The sequence below is a fragment of the Arachis stenosperma genome, chromosome 4 (genome assembly GCF_014773155.1).
Source record: "Arachis stenosperma cultivar V10309 chromosome 4, arast.V10309.gnm1.PFL2, whole genome shotgun sequence".
Classification (NCBI taxonomy): Eukaryota; Viridiplantae; Streptophyta; class Magnoliopsida; order Fabales; family Fabaceae; genus Arachis; species Arachis stenosperma.
In genome coordinates this window covers 148991671-149007291 of record NC_080380.1, presented here as the reverse complement: position 1 = coordinate 149007291, position 15621 = coordinate 148991671, and the positions used below count along the sequence as shown (strand labels likewise).

The 15621-nt window shown below is 36.1% G+C and overlaps 3 protein-coding genes across 5 annotated transcripts; all 3 read right to left on the bottom strand.

Moving 5' to 3' along the window:
* Positions 1 to 1839: 1839 nt before the first annotated feature.
* On the bottom strand, positions 1840 to 5572 carry LOC130973611 (disease resistance protein RPP13-like). 3 transcript variants are annotated; one of them, XM_057898230.1, is made up of 3 exons: positions 4996 to 5572; positions 2534 to 4743; positions 1840 to 2443 (listed from the first exon to the last, which is right to left on the bottom strand). In XM_057898230.1, exons 1-3 carry the CDS (start codon positions 5490 to 5492, stop codon positions 2139 to 2141), a joined length of 3012 nt encoding a protein of 1003 aa, XP_057754213.1. In that variant the 5' UTR covers positions 5493 to 5572; the 3' UTR covers positions 1840 to 2138. The 3 variants fall into 3 exon arrangements, with proteins under 3 accessions (XP_057754213.1, XP_057754214.1, XP_057754212.1); XM_057898231.1 differs by having other exon boundaries at positions 1840 to 4743; positions 4996 to 5343; positions 5440 to 5572; XM_057898229.1 differs by having other exon boundaries at positions 1840 to 4743.
* A 686-nt stretch (positions 5573 to 6258) lies between these two features.
* Positions 6259 to 10428, bottom strand: LOC130973118 (disease resistance protein RPP13-like). The gene is made up of 2 exons (XM_057897529.1): positions 9826 to 10428; positions 6259 to 9218 (listed from the first exon to the last, which is right to left on the bottom strand). Exons 1-2 carry the CDS (start codon positions 10287 to 10289, stop codon positions 6596 to 6598), a joined length of 3087 nt encoding a protein of 1028 aa, XP_057753512.1. The 5' UTR covers positions 10290 to 10428; the 3' UTR covers positions 6259 to 6595.
* Positions 10429 to 12934: 2506 nt separating this feature from the next.
* Positions 12935 to 15604, bottom strand: LOC130975937 (disease resistance protein RPP13-like). Its single transcript, XM_057900652.1, has one exon. It carries the CDS (start codon positions 15602 to 15604, stop codon positions 12935 to 12937), a length of 2670 nt encoding a protein of 889 aa, XP_057756635.1.
* Positions 15605 to 15621: the final 17 nt, after the last annotated feature.

Here is a 15621-nt window from a genome sequence, read left to right as displayed (position 1 = left end):
ATATGACAATACCTTATTATTATAATGTAAAAGGAATTTAAATTCACATGTATAGTATGGAAATTAAACTTTTGATGATTGATGATGAAGATGATTAATAAATCAATATCAAGAGCTTAATGAAGTATGACAAGTCTTATTAATTAGTCCTTCCCCACCCATTCTATATGTTTATATCTTAGTATATATAGCACAAAATGTTAATTGGGTAATTATATATATATATATATATATATATATATATATATATATATATATAGGGCTATTATTAATTTATTATATTCATATCGTACTTTTAAAATAACAGTTTTAATTAATGCATTCCAATATAAAATTACATAAATATATATAACTAGAAAAATAACAAGTATATGAGATCTGATATTTTGTTATTGAATTTTACTTGGTTATTTTTTCTTCAATGCTCTGTTTTCTTAGCTTAAAGGACAAATTCCAGTGAAGATTGTAGTTTGTTTGTCGACTATGGATTGAAAATATGTCTTAGAATTCATGTTATTATTATTATTATTATGAGGGTATCAAACTATAGTGAATTAAAGTAGATTGAGGGAGGAATCATGAAATGTATTTGCTTATTTAACCTTGTTTGATTCCTAAGCATTGAAATTTCTGGCCTCAGAATTATTAAAACATATCGGAGTCTATAAATAAAACCTTTTCTCTTAGTGGTTTGTACCCTGAGATTTTGTCATGGTAATTTAATACTTCACCTACTAGTATGGAAAATTAGTCTTAAAAATTCAATGTCACTTTTGTTTGGTTATGTTATTTCATAAATTGCTAGCCATCTAGCTACCTCCCTTTGGAATAATTGTTGCAGTGTGAATATTTGGCTATTTGGTTTCTTCCCAAATATAGAAAAAAACAAAAATTATTAATGAATGGTAGGCCATGGAGTCCACGTTCAGTTGTCTGACATTGCAGTTAGGGGTGGCAACACTATCCGAACCTGCGGGTACCCACCCCGCCCCTACCCGCTCGGGTGGGTAATTACCCCCCACACCGGGGCGGGTTTTAACGGGGCGGATTCTTGGGCGGGGCGGGGCGGGTTTAGGTTGAACTGTCCCTACCCGCTCCGGTATATATAATATATATGTAAATATATATATTTTTAATATATAATATACGTAACATATATAAAATAATTAGTAAAATGATTAATAATATTATATTATATATAAATTTTTACTTTAATTTATATTATGTATGTAAATGGTGGTTATATAATTTTTAAAATTTAATTTTATTTGTTGGATTTAATAATTATAGGGGCGGGTTAGGGTTTAACATTTTACAACCCGCGGGTAGGGTGGGCGGGTTTGATGCGGGTTTTCTGTAGGGCGGGGCGGGATCGGGTAGAGCAAAAACCCGCCCCTACCCGCCCCGTTGCCACCCCTAATTGCAGATGCATGTGGTCTTGTAACATTTTTTTTTTTTTTACTTTTTCTACATTTGCATGAATTTTTTTTTGTTTTATTAAGTGAAGAATTATACTTATCTTTTTAATTTATTACACATATGCTAATTTCTCTAGGAAGAGATGATATTATGAACCTGAAAAGCTTGCACTATTGGTTGTTCTTACTGACTAGTAAGTAGCTCTTGACACTTAACTAATTAATATGCCGGATAAATAAAACACAAAAATCTATCCAAGTTAAAGAGAGAGAGTAAATTAGAATATTCTGATTTTGCTGTACTCTATGTGCAATTTGGTCTTCAATTTATGAGTAGAGGAAATTGGTTATGTGGCTGTGGAAATTAAATATGTATTTCAGATTAATTAATGTTTACAAGGTTAGAAGCTATGGGTTCTAATGATTTCAAATGGCATGACAATATGGCAACGGTAGTTTGAATGAGGTTCAAGCATTCCTCTGCTTTATTATGGTGTGAGTACTGAGTAGTTTGAATTCCATGAACATAACATTTAACATACCTTGATAAACAATCAAACATCCTAATCAAATAAAATTTTTAATGAAAACTCAGGTGCAGTTAACTTTACGTAAAATTAATAATTGAAAGCCATCAGATAAAAATTTAGTCAAATCAATCAAATTATTTAACTGCTGTCAACTATTAATTTCACTTAAAATTGACTATAACCGATTTTCTCAGTCCCAAACACTCTTTGTAAACTCCAAGTTACTACCCAAGGAACGCATTTGTTTAGTAACCTCCTTCAAGCCAGGGCACTTACAGAAGACTGCACGTCGAAGACGAGGCATCGCACCTTCTTCTGATGTAAGACGTCTGACAGCCACACAGTGCATGATAAACACTTGAAGCCGCGGAAAACTGCCAGCAGCACCACAGTTAAGAGTTTCTTCAAAACAAGTTCCATGAATCAGTTTTAAAATCTGAAGGCTAGGAATTCGTCCCAGGGTATTCATATCTTTGGATTCCAGATTATCAATGCCTAACAAGGAAATCTTGATAAGATTCGACGGAAAAGCAATTCTATCTAATGGAATCCAACTAAACCCTTTATAATTAATTTTCAGCTTACGTAAATGGCTTAGGCGGTGCAGGTTCCTTAAGTTTTCTTCTGCTGAACCTTGGTTGTAACGACGTATATATAAACCAAGTATTCTCAAGTTGGGAAAGCAGCCATTGTTGAGTAAACTCCCAAGTTGTGAATCGGGATGCACATAAATTAGGGTTTGGACATTCTGCATTTTATCTTTTACTACTTGTTCATCTGCTAATAAAACCACGCCAAATTCATTACGAAGATGTCTCAGTTGCTTTAACCCCCCAATACTAAGGAGGTCAGAGTACTCCATATGACATGTTTCTAAACTCTGAAGCTTACATAAGTCAAGTGATTCAGAAAAGCCTATTTTCAAGAACCTGACGTTTTTCAACCACTTCACATACTCGGTTAGATCTATCACATCTATGTCCCCATCTGCAAAATATAGCACATTAACTCGGCAATCTTCTGGAATATGATGTGCCCACCCGTGTGTACGATCTCCATAAACGAACAAGGAACAAGTGCGTGATTGATTACATGTTACTAAACATGCATAGGATCCTACATCTCTCGGAAAGGACAATCTAAGACCACTGTTATTGTTGCTCTCTGATATGCACAATTCCCGGAAGAGATCGTGGATCTGACATGTTTTCACGCCTTTACCATCACTCCTCCTCTTTGCGACTTGTACCAAGTTACGATCCACTAGCTCCTTCAAGTATTGCTCACCAATATCTTCAAGTTGTGGTGGTGATTTTGATCTTCCAGTTTGGATTGGCTCTATGAACCCTTCTGCTATCCATAGACTGATTAAGTCTCTCACCCGAATCTCTTCATCTTCAGGAAACACTCCAAGATATAAAAAGCATGGCTTCATTTTGTTGGGTAAATCATCATAGCTAAACTTCAAAATCTCCATCATCACCTCGCTACTATCCTCATCAGCAACACTCCAATAAGGGAGTAAATTCATAATTTCTCCCCATGCATCCTCTGATCTCTCCCTCTTTGCAACAAGCCCAGCTGTGGTTTTGATAGCCAATGGTAAACCCTTGCAACTTTCAACTATTGATCTGCCAATAGATTCTAGCTCAGGAGGACAATTTTTCCTGCAGAAAACCTCCTTGTGAAACAGTTCCCAACTTCTTTCTTTATCCATAAAGGAAAGTTTGTGATGAGGTTCCTTTGACTCTGAAACATAGGCCACCTGATCATTACGAGTAGTTATTAGTATCGTGCCAGCATCGTTGTTTTCTGGGAAACAATTTTTCACAGTGCACCACGCTTTAGTGTCCCAAACATCATCAAGGACTACCAAGTACTTTTTTCCTTTCAGACATTTCCTCACCTTCTGCCTCAGTTCCTCTTCACCACTTGAATCTTCAAATTTAGATGTGGAAGGCTTCAGACACTTGAGAAGGCTTTTAAAAACTTCCTTTGCGCTGAACTCCTTGGAAACAGTTGCCCATGCACAGCAAGGGAATAACTTCTTCACCTCATTGCTATTATAGATCTTTCGAGCAAGGGTAGTCTTTCCTATCCCACCCATGCCAACAATGGAAACAACATTTCCAGGAGAATCTTCGTCCTTCAGTTGATTAATCACAACTGCAAAATCTTTCTCCAATCCCACTACATTTTCTTCCTTCACAGTAGAACCACTTCCTTCAGTGATGAAATATTTCTTAACCTCAACACCATTATTTGACACATAATCATCTAGCACATCTTCATATCTTGTTGTTATAATGATCCTACTACCAGGACCAAACCAATCAATTCCTCCTGCTAGCGAATTCAGTTGATGTGTACTATCAACATCATCCAAAACCAGAAGGACTCTTTTTTGGCCTAGTCTTCGTTTTATTTCAGAGGATCCTTTGAATGTGCTTCCAATCTTAGACTTTACCTCCTCTCCCATCTCAGAAAGAAGTGTTTCTTGTAGATGTTCTAGACCACCACCACTTTCATTTGTTTTCTCACTGATATTAGAAAGAAAACTTGCAATTACAAAGTGAGGCCTAATCTTGTTGTACAGCTCCGCAACAAATTTGCCTATTTCACCATCTCCATGAATTCCCAGCATGAAACAGGTAGCATGAGAACCAATGTCCAAAAGTAATTTAACCTCTTCAAGTTCAGAATCACATCCAAGTGGACGGTCAATATGCAGAGGCAAGGGAGGAAGTCTTTTTGTGACCTCTTCAACAATATTATCAATAGCCATACCCCAAGGTCTGCAAAGAACACACATACACATTTTCTTTCTATTTTAATTTCTCTTCTTTTAAACAAATATATAAATTACTATCAAACAAAAGAATCGTATCTTACAATAGAACTAACAAAGACCAAAACATAATAAAAAGAAATATCCAGATGAACATAATGTATAGGTCTATACTGCTACTTTATATATCAAATGGGTGATAATATTTAAAAAAGCTATGTTTACAGAGTAAAGTAAGTAACTACTGATCAATACTCACGTATTGTGATCACAGCGTTGACCATAAATCTTGCCTACTTCAGACAAAGCTGACCTCCATGCTTCTAACTTGTGATTGTATCTGCCTTTTTCTTGATGAGCAGCCATGGCTTTTCGATATTCATTAAGCTGAAACTGCACGTCAGATTTTGCCACATTGAAATAGATTGGTAACACCGGTCGCTTTCTTCCGTTTTCCGAACACTCCATGATCTTGACCAGTTCATCAAGGCACCACCGCGAAGTTGGATACTTATCACAAAGTATCAGAATTGACATCCTTGATCTTTCAATTGCTTCCAGAAGAGAACCTTCGAGCTCCTCCCCTATTCTCAGCTCCTCGCTATCTCTGAAGGTGTCGATTCTTTTGTTGATCAAAGCATGATAGAGTGTGTCTGTGAATCTGAGTCTTGTGTAGCCTCTAAAGCTCAGAAAAACATCATACCTGAAATGTGATGATGGTGCTGCACCTTTATCTGACGATGATGAACCTCCCATGGTAACAATCTTTGCAAGTTTTTAGTTGCAATAACCAAGAGTACTCTACAAAAGTTATGAGAAAAATGGACATAGAAATGTAGATTAGGTGAAGTACAGTCATTACAAATGTAGACTCTGTCTAAATTGTAAATATTTTAATTATAATTTACACTTACATTATTTTATATGTATATTTTAAAACATGTAATTGATCTTATATATGTTGAGATGCGTGTATTTTGAGTCGTGCCACTAAGCATTAATTTTAACAATTACTTTCCCCCTGCCCTGCATCGAACGAATTAAAACACAGTGATCTATATGTCAACACTTGTTAATCTAGTAGTTTTTAACGCAACCAGTCACATGGTAACTACATGTTACATACATTCTTAATTAATCTTAGATTCTTTCATCTCCAACAAACATATTTCATGCAAAAAGCCAAAAACTACTGATATTTTAATCCTTACTTCTAACAAGTTGATATTAAAATTAATATTAGTGTGAGATGAACGTGGACATAATTGTTTATGACAAGTTGGTTTTCTAGTAAACTCTATTCAGTTAGTCTTAACATACAATAAAGAATCAACTTCTTGCCATCTCTTCTTTTTAACTACTTCTCATCCCTTCAATTTGCTACAATTGGAAAGAGTTTGAAGTTAGAATTGCTATATAGTATAGACAGATATAGTGAAAGTGAATACTATATTGTTTACTTCATATCAAGCCTAGAGTAAGGAATGTTAGAAACTTATCATCTCCAATTGCTGTTCTTGTTGGTAATTTTTTGCATGTTTATAGTACAAAGGCAGATTACATGTCACTCACACTCTCAACAAAGCATGTTCAATGTGACAAAGAGGTATAATACAAAAGTGCTCAAGGAATTAAAATAACAAAATACAGAGGAAAAAAAGGAGAAGAAAGAAAAACTGTGTAATATTACAGGTTCACACAATCACACTACATTACAGGACCACAAGTTAGAATGATTCATCTTAGCAACCGTATAGAAAAGAACTAACTTGCATCAAAAGGTAATTAAATACAAAGACATTGAATGTCAATGCCTCAGAGATCAAACACCATCATCATACTCTGCAAACTACAAGTTACTACCCAAGAGATAAACCATGATTAACATCATATTCTATAAACTCCAAGTTACTACCCAATGAACGCATTTGTTTAGTAACCTCCTTCAAGTCAGGGCAGTTATAGAAGACCGCACGGCGAAGACGAGGCATCACACCTTCTTCTGATGTTAGACATGTGATATTCACACCGTCCATGATAAACACTTGAAGCCGCAGAAAGCTCCCAGCAGCACCACAATTAAGAGTTTCTTCCTCACAGCTTCCAAATCTCAGTTTTAAAATCTGAAGGCTGGGAATTTGTCCCAAGGTATTCATATCTTTAGATTTCAAATCCTTAAAGCTTGACAAGGAAATTTTGGTAATATTTGAAGGAAATGCAATTCTATCTAATGGAACCCAACATTCTTCAAACATAAGTGCCAGCTTACGTAGATTGTTTAGGCAGTGCAGGCTCCTTAAGTTTTCTTCTGCTGAACCTTGTTCTTTATTTATACTTACACCCAGTTTTCTCAGGTTGGGAAAGCAACCATTGTCGAGTAAGCTCCCTAGTTGTGAATCGGCAGATACATAACATAGTGTTTGGAGATTCTGCATTTTATCTTTTACTACTTCTTCATCTAGTGATAAATTCAAGCCATTTTCACAACGAAGATGTCTCAGTTGCTTTAACCTCCCAATACTTAGGTCTTTCTCAATGATCATCATCACATGACACGTTTTTAAACTCTGAAGCTTACATAACTCATATGATTCAGAGAAGAACATTTTCAAGAACTTGAGGCTTTTCAACTGCTTCAAATACTCATTTAGATCTGTGAACCCATCGGCAAAATATAGCACATTAACTCGGCAATCTTCTGGAATATGCCACTCTTGTGTATCATCATAAACGAACAAGGAACAAGTGCATGATTGATTACATGTTACTAAACATGAAGAGGATCCTATATCCCCAGGAAAGGACAGTCTACGAGCATTGTTATTGTTGTTATCAGGTTTGTTGCTCTCTGATATGCACAATTCCCGGAAGAGATCATGGATCTGACATGTTTTCACGCCTTTGCCATCACTCCTTCTCCTTGCCACTTGTACCAAGTTACGATCCACTAGCTCCTTCAAGTATTGCTCACCAATATCTTCAAGTTGTGGGGGTGATTTTGATCTTCCAGTTTGGATTGACTCTATGAACCCTTCTGCTATCCATAGACGGATTAAGTCTCTCACCCAAATCTCTTCATCTTCAGGAAACACCCCAAGATATAGAAAGCATGGCTTCATTTTGTTGGGCAAATCATCATAGCTAAACTTCAAAAGCTCCATCATCTCCTCACTACTATCCTCATCAGCAACACTCCAATAAGGCAGTAAATTCATAATTTCTTCCCATGCATCCTCTGATCTCTCCCTCTTTGCAACAAGCCCAGCTGTAGTTTTAATAGCCAATGGTAAACCCTTGCAAGTTTCAACAATTGATCTGCCAATAGATTCTAGCTCAGGAGGACAATTTCTTCTGCAGAAAACTTCCATGTGAAACAGTTCCCAACTACTTTCTTTATCCATAAAGGAAAGCTTGTGATGAGGTTCCTTTGACTCTGAAACATAGGCCACCTGATCATTCCGAGTAGTTATCAGTATCATGCCGCCATTGTTGTTTTCTGGGAAACAATTCTTTATAGTGCGCCATGCTTTACTGTCCCAGACATCATCAAGGACTACCAAGTACTTTTTTCCTTCCAGACATTTCTTTACCTTCTGCTTTAGCTCAACTTCACTACTTGAATCTTCAAATTTAGATGCAGACGGCTTCAGACACTTGAGAAGGCTTTTAAAAACTTCCTTTCCACTGTAATCCTTGGAAACAGTTGCCCATGCACGGCAAGGGAATATCATCTTCACCTCATCGCTATTGTAGATCTTTCGAGCAAGGGTAGTCTTGCCTAACCCACCCATGCCAACAATGGAAACAACATTCCCAGGAGAATCTTCTTCCTTGAGTTGATTAATCAAAATTTCACAATCCTTCTCCAATCCCACTACATTTTCTTCCTTCACAGTAGAACTACTTCCTTCAGCGATGCAATATTTCTTAACCTCAACACCATTGTTCAAAACATGATCATCTAGCACGTCTTCATATCTTGTTGTTATAATGACCCTACTACCAGGACCAAACCAATCAGTTCTTCTGGCTAGTGAATCCAGTTGTTGTATACTATCAACATCATCCAAAACCAGAAGAACTCTTTTTTGGCCTAGTCTTCGTTTTATTTCAGAGGATCCTTTGAATGTGCTTCCAATTTTGGTCCTGACCTCCTCTCCCATCTCAGAAAGAAGAGTTTCTTGTAGATGTTCTAGGCCACCACCACTTTCATTTGTTTTCTCACTGATATTGGAAAGAAAACTTGCAGTTACAAAGTGAGGCCTAATCTTGTTATACAGCTCTGCAACAAATTTGCTTATTTCGTCACCATCTCCATGAATTCCGAGCATGAAACAGGTAGCATGAGAACCAATCTCTAGAAGTGATTTTGCCTCCTCAAGTTCAGAATCACATCCAAGTGGACGGTCGATATATAGAGGCGGAGGAGGAAGCCTTGTTGTGACCTCTTCAACAATGTTGTCAATAGCCTCACCCCATGCTCTGCAGCCAACATAAAAGCACATTTTCTTTTCATTTTAATTTTCTCTTCTTTTATACAAATATATATACTACTATTAAGGAAGAGAATCATAGCAAAATAATTGAGATGATTTTACAATGGAGCTAACAAAGATCAAAACATAATAAAAAAATGTTGTCTCACTAACAGAGAACTTAAATAAGCACTTATGGAAGTAGAATGTTTATATATATATATATAATAGATTATTAATGCATTGAAAAACAAAAGTTTTTTTTTTTATTCCCTTCTTAACTCATTATTAACTCAGATCTCAGTAAACTCGGCAAAATTAGGTTAATCCAAAATTTAATCTCTTGAACATCAAAATAAGTAATTTTCTAAGAAATACTTTTTAACTGAAGTTTTAAAAATAAAAGATATAACATTTAGTTTTAATCTATTGATAAATATTTTTATGTTATTTTTAAAAAAAAATTAAAAGTGCTTGCCCTAAACTTTTTCTTTAGGTAATTACAGGTATATCAAACAGTGATGATCATATACAATTGAAGATCAGAACTCAAAAGCATGTATAAACATTTAAAAAGCTTTGTGTACAAAGTAAATAACTAATTAACTACTCACGTTTTCTGATCACAACGTTGACCATAAATCTTGCCTACTTCAGACAACGCTGACTTCCATGCTTCCAGCTTGTGGTTGTTTCTTCCTTTTTCTTCATGAGCAGCCATGGCTGTTTCATAATTATTTTTCTGAAACTGCACATCTGATTTTGCCACGCGGAAATAGACCGGTAACACCGGTCGCCTTGTTCCGTTGCCGGAACACTCCATGATCTTGACGAGTTCATCAAGGCACCACTTGGAAGTTGGATACTCGTCACACAGTATAAGAATTGACATCCTTGATCTTTCAATTGCTTCAACAAGAGCACCTTCCAGTTCCTCACCTATTCTGAGCTTCTCGCTATCTCTGAAAGTCTCGATTCTTTTGTTGACCAAAGCATGATAGAGTGCGTCTGTGAATTCGCGTCTTGTGTGGCCTCTGAAGCTCAGAAAAACATCATACTTGAAATATGAAGCTGCCATGGTAATTTACGATAGTACTAGGCTTAATCGTAATTGGAGTAATAATGACAAGAGTCAAGAAAAGAAAGAGCAATGTATATAGAAACGGAGATTAGGTGATCAATGAAGTGATTACAACCAAATAAACGCGGAGCAAGTTTCTTTGTAGTTGCTAATTCTAAATATTTTAATTGCAATTTCCACTTACATTATGTATAAAAAGTTAAAAACATACAATACTAATGGTTATGATTTATTATAAGCATTGCTTGCTTTATGCGTTCTTTATTTGCTATGGAGAAGCTGCTTAACTCTCGTGGATTGACTTGGAGACTCCTCTAATAATTATATTAAATGTTTCTTATGCAAGCTTGCTACAGTATAGTAGGAGGCATTCCTATACGCATCTTGACTCCAACTTTTGATTTCCTTCCAACATCTGGATAATGTTAATTTATAGAGCATTATCAAATCCTAGATCCTTTTCCATTTCTTTTTTCTTTCCTTTTTTTCTTGCTAGTGTATTTTATATTTTTATGTAGGTCTGTTTGATTAATGAAAGATTACAGTATCATAAGATGTTTATGGTCAACAGTACATTCTTGTATAGTGCATACTTATTACTCATAGCTTATCAAAGAAATTGACGGTGATAAGTGGCTAAGACTTTGGCTTTTTTTTTTCTATTGTATAGTACTCTTACTTTTTTATAGAAATTTAAGAGATATTTTTACTTTTATCTCGTATCGAGTTAAGAGACATTTTTATTTTGTCTCCTAAGTAATATAAATAGAATTGAAGTAGAGAAGAAGAAGTAACACCACATGTATCGTGATTTAACTACTTTGTGTAATGTAACCTACATTCAGTCCCCATCATAATAATAATAGAATTTTACCATCTCTTTTTTAAGATTACAAACACCAATGTTGTCCTAGAATCTACCCACTTCTATCTAAAACAAATCTAGATTCTAAACCTAATCCGAATTTGACTAAACCTCAATCTAGCTTTTAACAACAAAGTGCTAACCCAACTTGTAAGGAAATCCCCACAGGATCATGACACAAAACAGAAAGATGTATAAAGAACTTCTGAGACATTTTATGGCTTTTTCTCACTATTTAACTCACTATCTTTTACCTTTCATTGGCTTTTTCTTACAAATCTCACCATATTTGCCTTTTACAATAAGACTCAGACAGATCAAAACTAAGAAAAAAAAATTTAATGAACTACATGAAGGAGAAGAACTCTAACAGTTTTGGTATCTATGAGAGTGAACTCTGTGCTTTTCACTTACTCTCCTTGCCTTCAACCTTTGCCCGTTCACCTTTAATATAGAAGGGTGAAACTTCTAAGGTTGAAACAAGTTCAACCTTCACATGTCTTCTTCTTCAACTCAGAATAGCAACGGCTTCATCATAGAGGAGAGAGAGAACTGAGTCTGTTGCATGCATGCTCACCTTTTCTCTCCATCATTTTTCTTTAAACTTCTTCAATCTTGACCTTTGAGTTGACTTTGGCCCCAAGTTTTGATTCTAAGCATTGATGTGTTTATGACCCAAAGTGGCTTCACGTTCTTCATTGTTGTTTCTTCCATGCCTGAGAACTTGTAGCTTTTTTCTTCGTTCCTCGATGACGAAGCACAAAAGATAAAACAAACTTTTGATGTGCTTTGACCAAGAGAGCCTAGCTACTAGACCGAAGCATATCTTCTTTGCTTTGATTTGACAACAATCTTTTTGTCTTTCTTCAAAATTCTTCCTTTTGTGCATTCCATTTTTCTTCTTTCTTCTTCTTTGAATGAATGATATGACCGAAGCTAGAGAGGAGAAAGAAGAGAGAAGCTTTTGGTGAAAGTTTTAATGAATTAATTGAAATGAATTTTAAGTTTCAGTTACCAAGAGTTACCAAGAGTGGAAGTAAGTATGAAGCTTGTGGACTATTGGATTTCTTCCTTTAATTTTTCATACTTGGTTTATGGACTTGTAATTGACTTGACTTGACTTTCATAAACCAAGATGTATATATAATTTGGATCATGCTTTTAAAAATTATGTTCCTGCACACTTAACCCAAATTCACCAAACAAGCAATTGGTAATAATTTTAATAAATACTTAAAAATATTTTTAATAATATTTGTTCATCATACTAATTTAATATTAATTTTTTAAACCCAACAGAAATCAATCATTGTTTTCTGTCTTTCTAATATTTTGGTGTGAGCTCACTTGCTAGTTGCTACCGATATGAACATTTTGGCTATATTCATATGTGACTTTTGTTGGCATAGATAATTGTGATGGCTTATTAGTTATTAGCAAAAGTAATAATCTGATGTGCTTGCTATGTCAATTGTCCTAATACAGGAGCAATATGATTTTTTTATCAAAGTATATATGATGGAGTGATTTTGAATCTTAACCATGATTGAGGATTTAATGTCATACACTAATACAAATATGCTCAAGGAATTACAATAACAAATTAAAGAGGAAAAAAAAGAGAAGAAAGAAAAACAGTGTAATATTACAGGTTCACACTTCACACTACATTACAATGAGATTGCAGGACCACAAGTTAGAATGATTTATCTCAACAACGGCATAGAAAAGAACTAACTTGCATGAAAAGGTAATTAAATAGCACAAACTCAAGTTACTACCCAAGAGATAAACCACGATTATCAACATACTCTATAAACTCCAAGTTTCTTCCCAAGGAACGCATTTGTTTAGTAACCTCCTTCAAGTCAGGGCAGTTATAGAAGACCGCACGGCGAAGACGAGGCATCGCACCTTCTTCTGATGACAGACGTCTGATATTCACACCATCCATGATAAACACTTGAAGCCGCAGAAAGCTCCCAGCAGTACCACAATTAAGAGTTTCTTCCTCACAATTTCCATATCTCACTTTCAAAATTTGAAGGTTGGGAATTTGTCCCAATGTATTCATATCTTTAGATTTCAAATCCTTAAAACCTGACAAGGTAATCTTGATCAGATTTGAAGGAAATGCAATTCTATCTAATGGAGCCCGACATTGTTCAAACATAAGTACCAGCTTACGTAGATTGCTTAGGCAGTGCAGTCTCCTCAAGTTTTCTTCTGTTGAACCTTGTTCTTCAGCTATTTTTAACCCCAGTTTTCTCAAGTTGGGAAAGCAACCATTGTCAAGTAAGCTCCCTAGTTGTGAATCGGCAGACACATAACGTAAGGTTTGGAGATTCTGCATTTTATCATTCACTCCAACTTCATCTGCTGATAAACTCACGCCAAATTCACTACGAAGATGTCTCAGTTTCTTGAAGCCCCCAATACTTAGGCCATTGATAACATAGGTCATATCACATGTTTCTAGACTCTGAAATTTACATAACTCATGTGATTCAGAAACGCCCATTTTCAAGAACCTGAGGCTTTTGACCAACCCCTTCAAATACTCATCTGTTACTGCTCTATTTACATCTGTGAACCAATCTGGAAAATATAGCACATTAACTTGGCAATCTTCTGGAATATGATGTGGCCACACATGTTTATCATCTTGATAAATGAACAAGGAACAAGTGCATGATTCATTACATGTTACTATACTGGCATAGGATCCTATGTTGCCGGGATAGGACAGTCTACGAGCATTGTTATTGTTGTTATCAGGTTTGTTGCTCTCTGATATGCACAATTCCCGGAAGAGATCATGGATCTGACATGTTTTCACGCCTTTGCCATCACTCCTCCTGTTCGCCACTTGTACCAAGTTACGATCCACTAGCTCCTTCAAGTATTGCTCACCAATATCTTCAAGCTGTGGTGGTGATTTTGATCTTCCAGTTTGAATTGGCTCTATGAACCCTTCTGCTATCCATAGACGGATTAAGTCTCTCACCCAAATCTCTTCATCTTCAGGAAACACCCCAAGATATAGAAAGCATGGCTTCATTTTGTTGGGCAAATCATCATAGCTAAACTTCAAAAGCTCCATCATCTCCTCACTACTATCCTCATCAGCAACACTCCAATAAGGCAGTAAATTCATAATCTCTTCCCATGCATCCTCTGATCTCTCCCTCTTTGCAACAAGCCCAGCTGTGGTTTTGATAGCCAATGGTAGACCTTTGCAAGTTTCAACAATTGATCTGCCAATAGATTCTAGCTCAGGAGGACAGTTTCTTCTGCAGAAAACCTCCTTGTGAAACAGTTCCCAACTTCTTTCCTTATCCATAAAGGAAAGGTTGTGATGAGGTTCCTTTGACTCTGAAGCATAAGCCACCTGATCATTACGAGTAGTTACTAGTATCATGCCACCGTTGTTGTTTTCTGGGAAACAATTCTTTATAGTGCGCCATGCTTTACTATCCCAGACATCATCAAGGACTACCAAGTACTTTTTTCCTTCCAGACATTTCTTCACCTTCTGCTTTAGCTCCTCTTCACTACTTGAATCTTCCAATTTAGATGCAGATGGCTTCAGACACTTGAAAAGGCTCTTAAAAACTTCCTTTCCACTGTAATCCTTAGAAACAGTTGCCCATGCACGGCAAGGGAATAACATCTTCACCTCATCGCTATTGTAGATCTTTCGAGCAAGGGTAGTCTTGCCTAACCCACCCATGCCAACAATAGAAACAACATTCCCAGGAGAATCTTCTTCCTTGAGTTGGTGAATCACAATTTCACAATCTTTCTCCAATCCCACTACATTTTCTTCCTTCACAGTAGAACTACTTCCTTCGGCGATGCAATATTTCTTAACCTCAACACCATTGTTCAAAATATGATCATCTAGCACATCTTCATATCTTGTTGTTATAATGATCCTACTACCAGGACCAAACCAATCAGTTCTTCTAGCTAGTGAATCCAGTTGTTGTATACTATCAACATCATCCAAAACCAGAAGAACTCTTTTTCGTCCTAGTCTTCGTTTTATTTCAAAAGAACCACTGAATGTGCTTCCGATCTTATTCTTTACCTTCTCTTTCATCTCAGAAAGAAGCGTTTTTTGTAGATCTTCCAGGCCACCGCCACTTGCATTTGTTTTCTTACTGATACCGGAAAGAAAACTTGCAGTTGAAAAGTTACACCTAATCTTGTTATACAACTCCGCAACAAATTGACTTAGGTCACCATCTCCATGAATTCCCAGCATCAAACAGGTAGCATGAGATGAATCGATCTCTAGAAGTGATTTTGCCTCCTCAAGTTCAGAATCACATCCAAGTGGACGGTCGATATACAGAGGCAAAGGAGGAAGTCTTTTTGTGACCTCTTCAACAATGTTGTCAATAGCCTCTCCCCATGCTCTGCAACAAACATACATACACATTTTCGTTTTATTTTAAT